Raw genomic sequence first — 17,224 nt, 5'->3', positions numbered from 1 at the left:
GAGGAATGGCTCGACACAGATCGCATACAGTTGACCGGACATGGGGCACCCTTGACGCACTGCTCTTCGGAAGTGGATAGGTCCTGTCAATGATCCATTAATCTTAACTAGGCACTCTGCGGCAGAGTACAGGAGCCGAACTCGGGCCACAAAGTGTGGTCCGAGCCCAAAAGCCTGCAGGGTGCCCACCAGGAAACTGTGGTCCACCCTGTCAAAAGCCTTCTCTTGGTCAAGAGAAAGAAACGCTGCCGGGGTCCCAGTCTCCTGGAGTAGGTGGATCAGGTCCCGTACTAGGTGGACATTGTCCTGGATGGAGCGGCCCGGGACTGTATAAGATTGGTCAGGATGGACCACCTGTCCAATTACCGAACCCAGACGGTTGGCCATTGCCCGGGCGAAGATCTTGTAGTCCACGCACAAGAGGGAGACCGGCCGCCAGTTCTTTAGCAGGCGGAGGTCTCCCTTCTTGGGCAGTAGGACCACAACAGCTCTCCGCCATGAGAGGGGCATTTCTCCGGTGGCTAGGCTCTCCCCTAGGACAAGGCTGTAATCATCCCCCAGGACATCCCAAAAAGCCTGATAAAACTCAACACTCAGTCCATCCAAACCAGGGGACTTGCCCCTCCGGAGTTGCCGAAGGGCAGTGGACAGCTCCTCCCAAGTCAGGGGGGCATCAAGACGCACTGCGTCCTCTGGGCTGACCTTCGGCAAATCCTCCCAGACCTCATTACACGCCTCCGCATTTGACGGATCAGGCGAGAATAAGGACCGATAGAATGAACGGACCTCGTTGTTAATTCCATCAGGGTCCGTGATGGAGGAGACATCGGCAGCCAGCAGCTCCACTAGCTGCTTTTGAACTCCCCGCCACCTTTCCAACGAGTAGAAGAAGGGTGAGCCACGGTCCAAATCCTGCAGCATTTGGATCCGTGACCTCACGTACGCACCTCGGGACTGCTGGAGCTGCAGGTTCCTTAGTGCGTCCTTCTTCTCTTGGTATTCCTGCCACAGCTGTTGGTCTCCAGCGGTCGGACCGAGGCGGGACTCCAGGTCAAGCAACGCTCTCTCAAGCCGCTCAACCTCAGAGCTCCGCCTCTTTGTCGACCCCCTAGTGTACTCCCGACATAAAAACCGGATGTGGGCTTTGCCCACATCCCACCATAGCCGTAGGGAGCAGAACTCTCTCCGCCTCTCCTTCCAGGAGACCCAGAAAGCTCGGAACGAATCCCGGAATCGGCTGTCCTCCAGCAGCCGGTTGTTAAAATGCCAATACCCGGATCCCACCCGAGGATGTAGTGGAATAAATTCCATCCACACAAGGTGATGATCCGAGCACGACACCGGCCGAATGGAGGACGCTGACACGCGGGAGACGTAGGCCCGAGAGATGTAAATGCGGTCTATCCTGGAACCTCCTTCTCTGGACCTCCTCGAGAAGGCGCTAGAGTTGGGGTGAAGATTCCGCCAGCTGTCCACCAAGTCAAAGGAGCCAACTAGCTCCTTTAACTTTTTTGCCGATGCTGGGTCGCATTGGAGGCCCGAACGGTCCTCCGCCTCGAGGGTACAGTTGAAGTCTCCCCTGAGGATGATGCAGTCCCCAGGATCGATGGAGCTCAGCAGGGTGGACAGCTGGCAGAATAGGCGCGTCCGCATCACACCGCGCCTGGGAGCATACACATTGATAAAATGCACAGGTACACCATCCAGGCGCACAGCCAGGTGGAGCAGACGGCTGGGCACAACGTCCTGGACTCTTTCAATTACTGGCTGGAAGGTCGGGGCCAACAGGATCGCCACCCCGCTAGAAATGGAGCTGAGGTGGCTCATGTAGACCCCGCCCCGCCACTCCAGGAGCCAAGCAGACTCGTCCCCAGGTATGGTATGGGTTTCCTGCAGGAAACTCACCGTATACCGCCCATCCCTGAGGGCTGAGAGATTGTTATGCCTGCGAAGAGGACCCCTGCTGCCGTTTACATTGAGACTAGCTATGGTAAGCTTCATGGCGGGAGCACACTAGGTCTCAGCAGCTGTGCCCATTTCGGTGAGAGCGGAGGCGCCCTCCACCACACTGTCCGGAAAGAAAGCAAGGTTACTTTTTGCCTTCCGGGCTCGAGCGGTACCAGCGACACCCTGTGACCCACCATCCCCCGTAGGAGCGAGGCTGCTTCTCCCTCTAATGTCCCTTACTAGGTCATCTAGGAAAGATTTTAGTTGCCGTCTGTCGTTCCCCGCCACCGCATTCCACTTTCCCTTTCCCTTTCGTCCGAGGATGACTCGCAGGGACCTCACCAGCCTCGGCATGCTGGGCCAGCGTAGCGAGGCTAGTTGAGGCCGGTGCTTGGCACCCTCAGAGGTGAGAATAAAATGCTTAACTTCCTCTACAGGTATCAATGGGGACTTCTCAGGAGGGGTGAGGATGTCCATTATTTCACTATCGAAAGAGTCCCCCTCCAACCCGTCACTGCAGACAGAATCCCCATCGGCCTCCCCGCATGTTCCAAAAGATGGCTGCGCTTGTGACCCATACCGCGCAGCGGGCACCTCGCTCTTACCTGCCCGCTCCACCGTCGCATCAGCCTCATCCACATTTGCGACAGTGGAGGGGCAATCCCCAGGGACTCCCTGCAAGTCATTAATTGCTGGGGTCGACGTGCACAGAAAAACGCCCTCCCCAGGGGGCAGGCATAGAGGGGAACCCGGCACCTTTGGTCCAAGGGATTCACAAGCAGCCTGGTGCTGAGAATGAGAGAGCTTTGTCTCGTCTCCTCTTACATTATTCGGTACACTGGCCTCCAGAGAGGCGCTGACTTGTAGGTCCTGGGTGGAGGCCTCCAGGGCTGCCTCATTTGTGCAAACAGGGCTATCACAAGCTTTTTGCACAACCACACCATCTTCCCCAGGACTGGTGGCTACATCTGGGGACTCAGGTTTAGAACCAACCCCTACCCGGATTCCCACCCCTTCCTGGGACTCCCCCGCATCTACATCCCCTGCCCTCTTGCGGGAACGTTCCCTTCTCCTCTTCACACCGGAGGAGCACACAGGTGCAGGCTTCACCGATGGGGCGGCGCTCTCTGTTTCCATCGCCCCGTCTGCTTGCGCACCTCCCCGAGCCCCACGCTCAACTTCAGGCGAAATGGGCGTGAGCTCTGCAGCCTCAAAGGCCCGCTTCTTACTGTGTTTGGATTTCCCCTTTGCCTTCTTACTCCGCACAGACTCCACCCCGTCCCCCACCTGAACCACAGGGAGAGGAGCAGGGACCGACCCAACCGTAGGAGTAGGGGTAGGGGTAGGGGCAGGGGCAGGGTGAGGGGCTGGGGCAGGATCACGGGCGGGGGCAGGGTCAGATGCAGGCGCAGGTGCACGCACAGGAGTAGGATCAGGGGGAGAGGTAGCTGGGGCACTGGTGCCCGAAATGGGCTCCCTCGGGTTCCGGGCGGCAGGACAGTCCCTCCGAAAGTGCCCCACCCCCCTGCACGCATGGCACCGCGGGCGCTCGGAGCTCCAGTACACCTGATAATCCACTCCCTCGTGCCGGACAGTAAACCGGCCCTCAACGTCGTCCTCCCTTTCCAGCTGCATCAATACCTGACGCTGGAAAGAGATTACGGTGCGGAGGGTGCGTCTCTTAAATTTGTGTCGGATGGCAGTGATCTCCGACCTTACTTGCCCTAAACGGGCCAGTGGGGGTAGCAAGTCCTCATTTGGAATGAAAGGCTTAACATGCCCAAGCACGATACGTTGTGTGGGGGCCGTCACCAGCTCCATAGGTAAAAAGATGTTGTCTACCGTGACTCCCCTGCTTAGGGCCCGGTGCACTAGCTCTTCATTCGCCAGATAAAACACCGCCTTTCCGAACTCCTTCTCGGTGGCCAGAATACCACCTTTCCCAACAAGGTCCTCCATTGCCTCCGTACACTTTTCTAGTGTCATTCCAGGGCGCAAAATACATTGCACCCCACGTTCCACCTTCACCGACCGAAAAAGGGCGTTGTCCGAGGCCGGGGAGGCAGCCGCCCTTGCGTAACTCCCCGAAGGCCCGCGACTCCCTGGAGACCGGTCCGGCATGCTGGCGCTCTTTCCAGTCCGAGAATCCTACAGCGGTGCCGGTTAGAAGTCCTGGAACGAGTCGAATAACTGGCCGGGAAAGTTTGCAGTCGACAGTTCCTCGCTGGCTCGACGCCAGGAAAGGCTCCGTCGGACTTGCAGAGACCCAGGCCGGGAGAGGCCGAAACGTCCTTCCAGATGCTCCGGCACCAACACCGGACGAAAATCAGGAAAACAATGGAGGAGGAACGTTGCCCCGATGTCAATGGGGGGGAACGACGGCGTTTGCCTCCGGTTTTGGAGCGAACCGGCTTCCTAGCGAGTTGCCAGCGGCCGCAGCTGGGAGCTACGCAGTTAGCAGCCGCCAACAAACCCAGCCCAAACCGGCAGTAAAACTGCACACCGAGTTTCCACACCAGCGCCGTCACTCACTGGGTTGTCCAAGAGACTTTTAGAGCCACCTCCAAAGTATTCCACGAACTTTATCCAGTAGTTTTGCCTCGATTTCTCCCAGCTCAGTCAGCACAGCTCCTCTCTGTGTCTGACCCCTTTATTTTTCTATAAAATTCTTTATTACAAATGTCGGTGCTATACAATATTTACAAAACCAGTGACTAACATATTTACTACACTACAAACAGACAATACATGTTAAACCAATATATTGCCATCCTCATCAATGATGGCATTTACACCCCGCGGAGCCCAACGGTCCCGGAACATCTCGACGGTCGCCGTGGACTGTGCGTATTCCTTTTCAATGTTCACCCGGGCACGAACATACCCCCTAAACATAGCCAGGCAGTCCGCCCGGGGAGATCCTCCTGCCACCCTTTTCCAGGAGCCACGGATGGCAATTTTCGCCAGTCCCAGGAGCAAGTTGACAAGGACATCCTTATCCCTCTGTACCCCCCTCCTTACTGGATGACCATATATGAATAGGGTGGGACTGAAATGCAACCAGAAGGCGAGAAGCAGCCCACGCAAATACGCGAAAAGGGGCTGCAGCCTCACACACTCCACGTACATATGGTACACGGTCTCCTCCAGCCCGCAGAAGTGACACGCGGCTGGGAGATCCGTGTACAAACTAAAGAACTTATTGCAGGGCACCGCTTTATGCAGCACCCTCCAGCCGAGATCCCCAAGGTGCATGGGAAGGACTCCCTTGTAGAGGGACTTCCACTGGGGACCCCCCTCACCTCCAGGTGGAAAGACCGACCGCCATGGCGTGTTGGGACGGTGGACAAATGCTAGGAAGTGGAGGGTGTGGAGCAGCAGCCCATAAAGGTACCTCCTGCCTGCATCCCTGAATGGGATTGTGGGTGTTGATGAAAGACGGCTCAAGTTGTGTGGATTCGTCTCTCGGGTAAGGCTGCGGGGCCTGGGCCCGACGAGCAGCTCAGCCCGAGTCGTTCCACACACCTGAGCCGCACTGACATCCGTTGAGACAGGGCAAGGGTCGGCCAGGACCCCGCCCTCTGCCAGAGGAGGGGATTCCCGGCCTGAGGCAACCATGTTCCAGACTCTCAGTAGGTCCTGATAGAAGCCGGGCAGCCTCTGCAAAGCAGCACGGCTGACGCCCGCCGGTGGTAGCTGCATATCTTCGGCAAGACAGCAGCCCCTCCGGAGGAAGAAAGTCGCCAACACGTGCCACCTGGGAGGGTGCTCGGCGTACAGGAATCTCTGCAGCGTCCTGAGGCGGAGAGCCGCCAGTCGTGTGCATACACACACCAGCGACTGTCCGCCCTCTCCTTCTGGGAGACTCAGAACCGCTGCAGAGACCCAGTGCTTCCTGTTTCCCCAGAAGAAGTCCACTAGCTTCCTCTGCATTCTTGCGACAAAAGGGCCAGGGGGGGGCCAAGGTGACCATCCGGTACCACAACATGGAGGCCACCAGCTGGTTTATGACCACCACCCTGCCTCGATAGGAAAGCACCCTGAGAAGGCCTGACCAGCGCCCTAGCCGGGCCATGACCTTTGTCTCCAGGTCCTGCCAGTTCGCCAGCCAGGTCTCCCCAGAAGGACTCAGGTAGACTCCCAGATAGAGAAGACGTCTGGTGCTCCACTCAAAAGCTCTCATCTCCTCCGGCAGGGAGTCCACCAGCCACTGGCCTACTAAGAGTCCGGAACATTTCGCCCAGTTGATCCTGTCGGAGGATGCCGCCGAGAAAACATCTTGGCACTCGCGCATCCTCCGCAGGTCACAGGGGTCTGTCATCATGAGGAGTACGTCATCGGCGTAGGCCGAGAGGACGACCCCCGTGTCCGGTTCGCGCAGAACCAGACCTGTCAGCCTTCGCCGAAGAAGGCTGAGGAATGGCTCGACACAGATCGCATACAGTTGACCGGACATGGGGCACCCTTGACGCACTCCTCTTCGGAAGTGGATAGGTCCTGTCAATGATCCATTAATCTTAACTAGGCACTCTGCGGCAGAGTACAGGAGCCGAACTCGGGCCACAAAGTGTGGTCCGAGCCCAAAAGCCTGCAGGGTGCCCACCAGGAAACTGTGGTCCACCTGGTCAAAAGCCTTCTCCTGGTCAAGAGAAAGAAACGCTGCCGGGGTCCCAGTCTCCTGGAGTAGGTGGATCAGGTCCCGTACTAGGTGGACATTGTCCTGGATGGAGCGGCCCGGGACTGTTTTAGATTGGTCAGGATGGACCACCTGTCCAATTACCGAACCCAGACGGTTGGCCATTGCCCGGGCGAAGATCTTGTAGTCCACGCACAAGAGGGAGACCGGCCGCCAGTTCTTTAGCAGGCGGAGGTCTCCCTTCTTGGGCAGTAGGACCACAACAGCTCTCCGCCATGAGAGGGGCATTTCTCCGGTGGCTAGGCTCTCCCCTAGGACAAGGCTGTAATCATCCCCCAGGACATCCCAAAAAGCCTGATAAAACTCAACACTCAGTCCATCCAAACCAGGGGACTTGCCCCTCCGGAGTTGCCGAAGGGCAGTGGACAGCTCCTCCCGAGTCAGGGGGGCATCCAGACGCACTGCGTCCTCTGGGCTGACCTTCGGCAAATCCTCCCAGACCTCATTACACGCCTCCGCATTTGACGGATCAGGCGAGAATAAGGACTGATAGAATGAACGGACCTCGTTGTTAATTCCATCAGGGTCCGTGATGGAGGAGACATCGGCAGCCAGCAGCTCCACTAGCTGCTTTTGAACTCCCCGCCACCTTTCCAACGAGTAGAAGAAGGGTGAGCCACGGTCCAAATCCTGCAGCATTTTGATCCGTGACCTCACGTACGCACCTCGGGACTGCTGGAGCTGCAGGTTCCTTAGTCCGTGATGGAGGAGCCATCGGCAGCCAGCAGCTCCACTAGCTGCTTTTGAGCTCCCCGCCACCTTTCCAACGAGTAGAAGAAGGGTGAGCCACGGTCCAAATCCTGCAGCATTTGGATCCGTGACCTCACGTACGCACCTCGGGACTGCTGGAGCTGCAGGTTCCTTAGTGCGTCCTTCTTCTCTTGGTATTCCTGCCACAGCTGTTGGTCTCCAGCGGTCGGACCGAGGCGGGACTCCAGGTCAAGCAACGCTCTCTCAAGCCGCTCAACCTCAGAGCTCCGCCTCTTTGTCGACCCCCTAGTGTACTCCCGACATAAAAACCGGATGTGGGCTTTGCCCACATCCCACCATAGCCGTAGGGAGCAGAACTCTCTCCGCCTCTCCTTCCAGGAGACCCAGAAAGCTCGGAACGAATCCCGGAATCGGCTGTCCTCCAGCAGCCGGTTGTTAAAATGCCAATACCCGGATCCCACCCGAGGGTGTAGTCGAATAAATTCCATCCACACAAGGTGATGATCCGAGCACGACACCGGCCGCATGGAGGACGCCGACACGCGGGAGACGTAGGCCCGAGAGATGTAAATGCGGTCTATCCTGGAACCTCCTTCTCTAGACCTTCTCGAGAAGGCGCTAGAGTTGGGGTGAAGATTCCGCCAGCTGTCCACCAAGTCAAAGGAGCCAACTAGCTCCTTTAACTTTTTTGCCGATGCTGGGTCGCGTTGGAGGCCCGAGCCTCGAGGGTACAATTGAAATCTCCCCCGAGGATGACGCAATCCCCAGGATCGATGGAGCTCAGCAGGGTGGACAGCTGGCAGAATAGGCGCGTCTGCATCACACCGCGCCTGGGAGCATACACATTGATAAAATGCAATGGTACGCCATCCAGGCGCACAGCCAGGTGGAGCAGACGGCCAGGCACAACGTCTTGGACTCCTTCAATTACTGGCTGGAAGGTCGGGGCCAACAGGATCGCCACCCCGCTAGAAATGGAGCTGAGGTGGCTCATGTAGACCCCGCCCCGCCACTCCAGGAGCCAAGCAGACTCGTCCCCAGGGATGGTATGGGTTTCCTGCAGGAAACTCACCGTATACCGCCCATCCCTGAGGGCTGAGAGATTGTTATGCCTGCGAAGAGGACCCCTGCTGCCGTTTACATTGAGACTTGCTATGGTAAGCTTCATGGCGGGAGCACACTAGGTCTCAGCAGCTGTGCCCATTTCGGTGAGAGCGGAGGCGCCCTCCACCACACTGTCCGGAAAGAAAGCAAGGTTACTTTTTGCCTTCCGGGCTCGAGCGGTACCAGCGACACCCTGTGACCCACCATCCCCCGTAGGAGCGAGGCTGCTTCTCCCTCTAATGTCCCTTACTAGGTTATCTAGGAAAGATTTTAGTTGCCGTCTGTCGTTCCCCGCCACCGCATTCCTCTTTCCCTTTCCCTTTCGTCCGAGGATGACTCGCAGGGACCTCACCAGCCTCGGCATGCTGGGCCAGCGTAGCGAGGCTAGTTGAGGCCGGTGCTTGGCACCCTCAGAGGTGAGAATAAAATGCTTAACTTCCTCTACAGGTATCAATGGGGACTTCTCAGGAGGGGTGAGGATGTCCATTATTTCACTATCGAAAGAGTCCTCCTCCAACCCGTCACTGCAGACAGAATCCCCATCGGCCTCCCCGCATGTTCCAAAAGATGGCTGCGCTTGTGACCCATACCGCGCAGCGGGCACCTCGCTCTTACCTGCCCGCTCCACCGTCGCATCAGCCTCATCCACATTTGCGACAGTGGAGGGGCAATCCCCAGGGACTCCCTGCGAGTCATTAATTGCTGAGGTCGACGTGCACAGAAAAACGCCCTCCCCAGGGGGCAGGCATAGAGGGGAACCCGGCACCTTTGGTCCAAGGGATTCACAAGCAGCCTGGTGCTGAGAATGAGAGAGCTTTGTCTCGTCTCCTCTTACATTATTCGGTACACTGGCCTCCAGAGAGGCGCTGACTTGTAGGTCAAGGTGGAGGCCTCCAGGGCTGCCTCATTTGTGCAAACAGGGCTATCACAAGCTTTTTGCACAACCACACCATCTTCCCCAGGACTGGTGGCTACATCTGGGGACTCAGGTTTAGAACCAACCCCTACCCGGATTCCCACCCCTTCCTGGGACTCCCCCGCATCTACATCCCCTGCCCTCTTGCGGGAACGTTCCCTTCTCCTCTTCACACCGGAGGAGCACACAGGTGCAGGCTTCACCGATGGGGCGGCGCTCTCTGTTTCCATCGCCCCGTCTGCTTGCGCACCTCCCCGAGCCCCACGCTCCACTTCAGGCGAAATGGGCGTGAGCTCTGCGGCCTCAAAGGCCCGCTTCTTACTGTGTTTGGATTTCCCCTTTGCCTTCTTACTCCGCACAGACTCCACCCCGTCCCCCACCTGAACCACAGGGAGAGGAGCAGGGACCGACCCAACCGTAGGAGTAGGGGTAGGGGTAGGGGCAGGGGTAGGGTGAGGGGCCGGGGCAGGATCACGGGCGGGGGCAGGGTCAGATGCAGGCACAGATGCACGTGCAGGAGTAGGATCAGGGGCAGAGGTAGCTGGGGCACTGGTGCCCGAAATGGGCTCCCTCGGGTTCCGGGTGGTAGGACAGTCCCTCCGAAAGTGCCCCACCCCCCTGCACGCATGGCACCGCGGGCGCTCGGAGCTCCAGTACACCTGATAATCCACTCCCTCGTGCCGGACAGTAAACCGGCCCTCAACGTCGTCCTCCCTTTCCAGCTGCATCAATACCTGACGCTGGAAAGAGATTACGGTGCGGAGGGTGCGTCTCTTAAATTTGTGTCGGATGGCAGTGATCTCCGACCTTACTTGCCCTAAACGGGCCAGTGGGGGTAGCAAGTCCTCATTTGGAATGAAAGGCTTAACATGCCCAAGCACGATACGTTGTGTGGGGGCCGTCACCAGCTCCATAGGTAAAAAGATGTTGTCTACCGTGACTCCCCTGCTTAGGGCCCGGTGCACTAGCTCTTCATTCGCCAGATAAAACACCGCCTTTCCGAACTCCTTCTCGGTGGCCAGAATACCACCTTTCCCAACAAGGTCCTCCATTGCCTCCGTACACTTTTCTAGTGTCATTCCAGGGCGCAAAATACATTGCACCCCACGTTCCACCTTCACCGACCGAAAAAGGGCGTTGTCCGAGGCCGGGGAGGCAGCCGCCCTTGCGTAACTCCCCGAAGGCCCGCGACTCCCTGGAGACCGGTCCGGCATGCTGGCGCTCTTTCCAGTCCGAGAATCCTACAGCGGTGCCGGTTAGAAGTCCTGGAACGAGTCGAATAACTGGCCGGGAAAGTTTGCAGTCGACAGTTCCTCGCTGGCTCGACGCCAGGAAAGGCTCCGTCGGACTTGCAGAGACCCAGGCCGGGAGAGGCCGAAACGTCCTTCCAGATGCTCCGGCACCAACATCGGACGAAAATCAGGAAAACAATGGAGGAGGAACGTTGCCCCGATGTCAATGGGGGGGAACGACGGCGTTTGCCTCCGGTTTTGGAGCGAACCGGCTTCCTAGCGAGTTGCCAGCGGCCGCAGCTGGGAGCTACGCAGTTAGCAGCCGCCAACAAACCCAGTCCAAACCGGCAGTAAAACTGCACACCGAGTTTCCACACCAGCGCCGACACTCACTCGGTTGTCCAAGAGACTTTTAGAGCCACCTCCAAAGTATTCCACGAACTTTATCCAGTAGTTTTGCCTCGATTTCTCCCAGCTCAGTCAGCACAGCTCCTCTCTGTGTCTGACCCCTTTATTTTTCTACAAAATTCTTTATTACAAATGTCGGTGCTATACAATATTTACAAAACCAGTGACTAACATATTTACTACACTACAAACAGACAATACATGTTAAACCAATATATTGCCATCCTCATCAATGATGGCATTTACACCCCGCGGAGCCCAACGGTCCCGGAACATCTCGACGGTCGCCGTGGACTGTGCGTATTCCTTTCCAATATTCACCCGGGCTCGAACATACCCCCTAAACATAGCCAGGCAGTCCGCCCGGGGAGATCCTCCTGCCACCCTCTTCCAGGAGCCACGGATGGCAATTTTCGCCAGCCCCAGGAGCAAGTTGACAAGGACATCCTCATCCCTCTGTGCCCCCCTCCTTACTGGATGACCATATATGAATAGGCTGGGACTGAAATGCAACCAGAAGGCGAGAAGCAGCCCACGCAAATACGCGAAAAGGGGCTGCAGCCTCACACACTCCACGTACATATGGTACACGGTCTCCTCCAGCCCGTGTTTTGACTTTAGGTGACAAAATTCTTGGATTTAAATCTTTGAATTTGAATCTTTGGAAAAATCATGTTGCAAAATAAATCTTGAAATGTTTCCACTGCTGCTCGGGCTTGAGAGTGAGGGGAGGATCAGAAAGTCTGGGGTCTCACTGGAAACCATCCGGAAGAACTACAGAACAAAATTGAACAGTGTTTTCCTCCCTTTCAACATGTGTATGACTGGGTGAGGAACCCTTTCTCTGAATCTTCTGCTCAACTTGAGAACTTGACTTTGAGAGAAAAAGAAGAATTTTGTGAGCTGCACTCTGATCATGCACTCAAGATGAGATATACTGACCTGTCCCTGGAAAAGCCCTGGGTTTCTCCGAAAGAAGAGTACCCTGCCATTCATAGGAATGGATTGAACATTTTCATGCAGGTTTCAACTTCTTACAAGCTTTCTCTTGTTTAATAAGCATGAAGAGCAAGAATAGAAATCGTCTCATTTCAGCCGAAGGTAAAATCCTTGTATGTTCATCTCAAGTTCGACCCAAATTGAGAAATGCATTATGTTTGCCATTTGAGTTTTTAAAATTTCTGAAAGAAGGAAGAGATGAATTTAAGAAAGGTAAGCTAAGCGTAACTATTTTTTTTCAAGAAAGGTTAGTTAGAAATTCATTCACTACTCAAAAGAGCATTGACAATTATTTTTGGATTATTATATTTACAAATTACTGATCACACTAATGTATCATGAGTTGTAGATATAATAATTTTTATGCAGGGTTTACCTGAGAAATTATTTCAAGGGTTCCTTCAGGACAAAAAGATTGAGAAAGGCTGGTGTAGAGGGAGCCTCACTCGTGTCTGACCCCAGGAGTGGGTGATGGGACAGTGAAAAGGGAGCTTCACTCTGTGTCTGAACCCAGGAGTGTGTGATGGGACTGTAATGTATGGATTTATTTCTTTTACAGGATTGCCCACCATCTCCGCCCCCCACCACTACATACTGATTTGTTGTTTGTGCATGGGCATTGCTCTCTCTCCCGCTGCAATGTGAATACACCTGTTAAAACCATCTCCTGCATGCACACGTTTATTTTATTGATATGTAATTGTACATAGACACCACAAATTGGAGATAAGTACAAACCTGAATGTCAGAAAATATCACGAACTGCACCGATAGTTACAGGACGAAACAGCAGGAGTTAAACAGCATGAGAAATCCTAAGGCCCCATGAGTAACTGTGAAAGACATGCTGAACTTAAAGTGAAATTACATGGTGATGGCTTCAGTCAGGAAAGTTGATGATTTTGATAGCTCTAATGAAGGCTGGGAGCCGTATATTGAGAGGTTTGAACTGTATTGTAACATGAATGACGTGGAGGAGCAAACAAAAGCCCCTACAGTTCTTAGTTTAATGGGTGCAAGGACATACAGTCTCTTATACAAATCAGTAACCCCTGAAAAGCCAGCAAGCAAGGCACTCAATGAAATTGTTACAATTTTACAAAATCACTTGAGCCCTAAACCACTGACAATAGCTGAGATATTTAGATTTTACAAAAAGAACCAGTCAAAAGATGAAAGCATTTTGGATACATTGGAGAACTGTGTACCCTTTTCCAGTACTGTGACTTTAGAGATGGACTTTCTGATACATTAAGGGACAGGTTTGTCTGTGGCATTCATAGTCAAAGCACTCAAATGAAGCTACTGGCAGAAGGTGACCTTAACCTAGAATGGGCATTGACCATTGCAATATCACATAAACCATATAACCATATAACAATTACAGCACGGAAACAGGCCATCTTGGCCCTTCCAGTCCGTGCTGAACGTTATCGATACAGACTGCAGCAAAGGATGCAGCAGAATTACAGAAAAAGAGGTTAGAATGTGAAATGCACCAAATGTTCCTGAATGATGCAAAAATCCAAAAATGTTATCGATGTGGCAAATCCTCTGATGATGCAAATGACTGTCGGTTCAAAGAAAAGTCTGCAGAAAGTGTCACAGACAGGTTCACAGAGAGAGAGTGTGCAAGGCAGACAAAAAGCACAACCGACTGAAAAGCCTCAAACACAAAGCTAAGCAAATGCACAAAGTTACTGAATGTAAAACAGAATCAGACAAAGAGTCTGACAAAAGTGAACTGTCATGCCTAGAACTGTATAGTGTAACTGATCACAAAATCATCTGAACACAATAGATGTGTCTGGTGTACAACGGAAAATGGAGCTGGATACAGGTCAACTTTGTCCACAAGTCCAGAGGCTGACTACAACGGACTGTTTTCTAAGATGCCATTAGAGAAGGCCTCAGTGATGCTAAAGACTACACAGGCGAGGAAGTGTTTCCCAAAGGCAAACTGAAAGTAAGTGTGATGCATGGAGACCAGACACAACTGTTACAGCTTTATGTATTGAAAAGTGAGGACCAGCACTTTTTGGACGTGAATGATTGAGAAAAATCCATCTGGACTGGCCACTCAGTTCAAGCTGTCAGTGTGGCATCAACAGATAACAGCAGTCCAAACGGTAGCTCTAACCAGAGACTGTCACGGTGACCTAATGCTAATCAGAAGGTGTTTGAGAAGGGGATAGATAAACAGATAGAAGACTTGGCCAAAAGCTGTTCGGGATGACAGAATGTTCAAAACGCACCCCCACAGGCCATGCTACTTTGTGATGATGATGTCATTGACAGCAATGTGATACCAGCAACCGAGAACGTTGTCTCTGACCTAATGTCACTCCACTGGTCCAAAGAACCTTATCGTCGACAAGACCCCAAGGCACCACCCAAACGACTGAAACTTGACAACTGTGAAGTTAGTTGTTGTGTTTATTTGGAATATGGGTTTATGAAAGGGAAATGACCGTTTTGTACATTTACAGTTCAATGTCGCATTCATCTAAAAGGGGGGGGGGGGTCATGTATTGTTCTATTTCTTTTAGAGCAATGACCCCTCTCCTTAGCACTTTACATTGATCTGCTGTCTGCACATGCACATTTCTCTCTCTGCAATTTGAATTAAAGCCATCTCCCGCCTGTGTGCCTTTAATTAATATATATGTGGTTGTTCTCAGACACAACAGGGACGGTGTGGAGGGAGCTTCACTCTGTGTCTGACCCCGAGTGTGTGTGATGGGACGGTGTGGAGGGAGCTTCACTCTGTGTCTGACCCTGGGAGTGTGTGATGGGATGGTGTGGAGGGAGTTTCACTCTGTGTCTGACCCTGGGAGTGTGTGATGGGACAGTGTGGAGGGAGATTCACTCTGTGTCTGACCCTGGGAGTGTGTGATGGGATGGTGTGGAGGGAGTTTCACTCTGTGTCTGACCCTGGGAGTGTGTGATGGGACGGTGTGGAGGGAGTTTCACTCTGTGTCTGACCCTGGGAGTGTGTGATGGGACGGTGTGGAGGGAGATTCACTCTGTGTCTGACCCTGGGAGTGTGTGATGGGATGGTGTGGAGGGAGTTTCACTCTGTGTCTGACCCTGGGAGTGTGTGATGGGACGGTGTGGAGGGAGATTCACTCTGTGTCTGACCCTGGGAGTGTGTGATGGGACGGTGTGGAGGGAGATTCACTCTGTGTCTGACCCTGGGAGTGTGTGATGGGATGGTGTGGAGGGAGTTTCACTCTGTGCCTGACCCTGGGAGTGTGTGATGGGACAGTGTGGAGGGAGATTCACTCTGTGTCTGACCCTGGGAGTGTGTGATGGGACGGTGTGGAGGGAGTTTCACTCTGTGTCTGACCCTGGGAGTGTGTGATGGGACGGTGTGGAGGGAACTTCACTCTGTGTCTGACCCTGGGAGTGTGTGATGGGACAGTGTGGAGGGAGATTCACTCTGTGTCTGACCCTGGGAGTGTGTGATGGGACGGTGTGGAGGGAGTTTCACTCTGTGTCTGACCCTGGGAGTGTGTGATGGGACGGTGTGGAGGGATGTGTGTCTGGTTTAGAGGACTGCTGGTATGATAACCTGTTTTCCTCTGTCTTTGCCCGCTGCAGTGCCTGCACGGATTGTGAACATTTCCTCGGATTTGAGCCTGAATGAAGGAGAAAGCGTAGCCCTTCTTTGCCTGGCTGTCGGGCGGCCGGAACCCGTGGTCACCTGGAGAAAAGTGGGATCAAACAGTAAGCTGAAGTTAATCTTGAGATGCCACTGTAATGTGGTCTGGGCCTAGGTCAAGGTCAGTAGATAGATAGATAGATTATTGATCCTGAAGGAAATGACAGTTTATAGGAGCATTGCAAATGCACAGATATAAATATTAAAGAGAAGTAGAAAGAATAAAAAATAAGTTACCACAAACAGTCTAACAGGAGGGGGTCATCACTTCCCCTGCTACAGGTTGACTCATTATAGAGCCTAATGGCCGAGGGCAAGAGTGACCTCACCTTGCACACTTTGGGGCAGCACAGTTGTCTTAGCTATTACTAAAGGTGCTCCTCTGTTCAGCCAAGGTGACATGCAGAGGGTGAGAAACACTGTCCAGAATCGCCAGGATTTTCCGTAGGGGCCTTTGTTCTACCACAGCCTCCAGTGTGTCCTGTTTGACTAGTTTGACTCCTGTAACAGAGTCAGCTTTCTAATCAGTTTATTGAGCCTGTTGGCATCACCCGTATTGATGCCATTGCCCCTGGACACCACTGCATAGAAGTTTGGACTGGCGACAACAGACTGGTTGAACATGTGAAGGAGAGGCCTGCGTACGACGAAGGACCTCAGTCTCCTCAGGAAATGGAGGCCACTCTGGCCTTTCTTGTACACAGCCTCCGTGTTGGTGCTCCACTCAAGTCTGTCATCCAGGTGAATGGAGCTGTTCCGATCAGGATGGTTTAAAACAATTAATGTGGATTTGAAACAAGATAGAGGGGAGAGGTTATAGAGATCGGGGTGAAGCAGCCATTAATTGCCCCTGTGTGTTAAATTCAAGTAGAATTTGTGTAATTAGGTCTTGATGGTCACCACTGACGCGATAGGCTGGAAGTCCTGCTCGTCTCTGTAACACCAGAAAATCACACTGATCCTGCGTGATGAGGACGGAAATGGTTCCACTGATTTATTTTGGGCTGAGAGAGCAGGTAGATCATGGGCACTCTGTTAATGTCATATATTGGGATAGAGAGTTGTATAGTATGGATTGAGGCCCTTCAGCCCAACCTGCCCTGCTGACTATGCCTGATCTCATCCCATTCATCTGCGTTTTCCCATATTGTTCAAAATCTTTCTTATCCATATTCCAGTCTTTTAAACGTGTAATTATACCTTCCTCTGGCAGATTGTTCCATAGACTCACCATCCTCTTTGTGGAAAAACCTACCCCTCAGGTCACTTTTAAACTTTTCCCCTCTCACCTTTAAACCTGTGACTCTGAACCTCTACTCTGGGGAAAAGACTGACCATCCGCCTCGTGGTTTTATAAACCTCCCTAAGGTCACCACTCAGCCTCCTTCACTCCAGAGAAAACAGTCCCAGTCTGTCCATCCTCTCCTTCAAACTCAAACCCTCCATTCCCGGTAACATCCTCTCCTTATAACTCAAACCCTCCGCTCCCAGTCTGTCCATCCTCTCCTTCAAACTCAAACCCTCCAGTCCATGAATCTTTCCTGCAC

At 53.5% G+C, this 17,224-nt stretch overlaps 1 protein-coding gene across 1 annotated transcript in view; it reads left to right on the top strand.

The window, feature by feature from the left end:
* LOC140193117 (igLON family member 5-like) overlaps positions 1-17,224 on the top strand; it is a 165,885-nt gene that overhangs the window by 110,791 nt on the left and 37,870 nt on the right. The window contains exon 3 of the mRNA XM_072250533.1: positions 15,617-15,729. Coding sequence (XP_072106634.1) covers positions 15,617-15,729 — 113 coding nt within the window. The remainder of the gene's footprint in view (positions 1-15,616; positions 15,730-17,224) is intronic.

This window comes from Mobula birostris, unplaced genomic scaffold, assembly GCF_030028105.1.
Source record: "Mobula birostris isolate sMobBir1 unplaced genomic scaffold, sMobBir1.hap1 scaffold_391, whole genome shotgun sequence".
Lineage (NCBI taxonomy): Eukaryota > Metazoa > Chordata > Chondrichthyes > Myliobatiformes > Myliobatidae > Mobula > Mobula birostris.
Note: the sequence above shows the minus strand (reverse complement) of the source record. Positions and strands in the feature narration are given on the sequence as shown.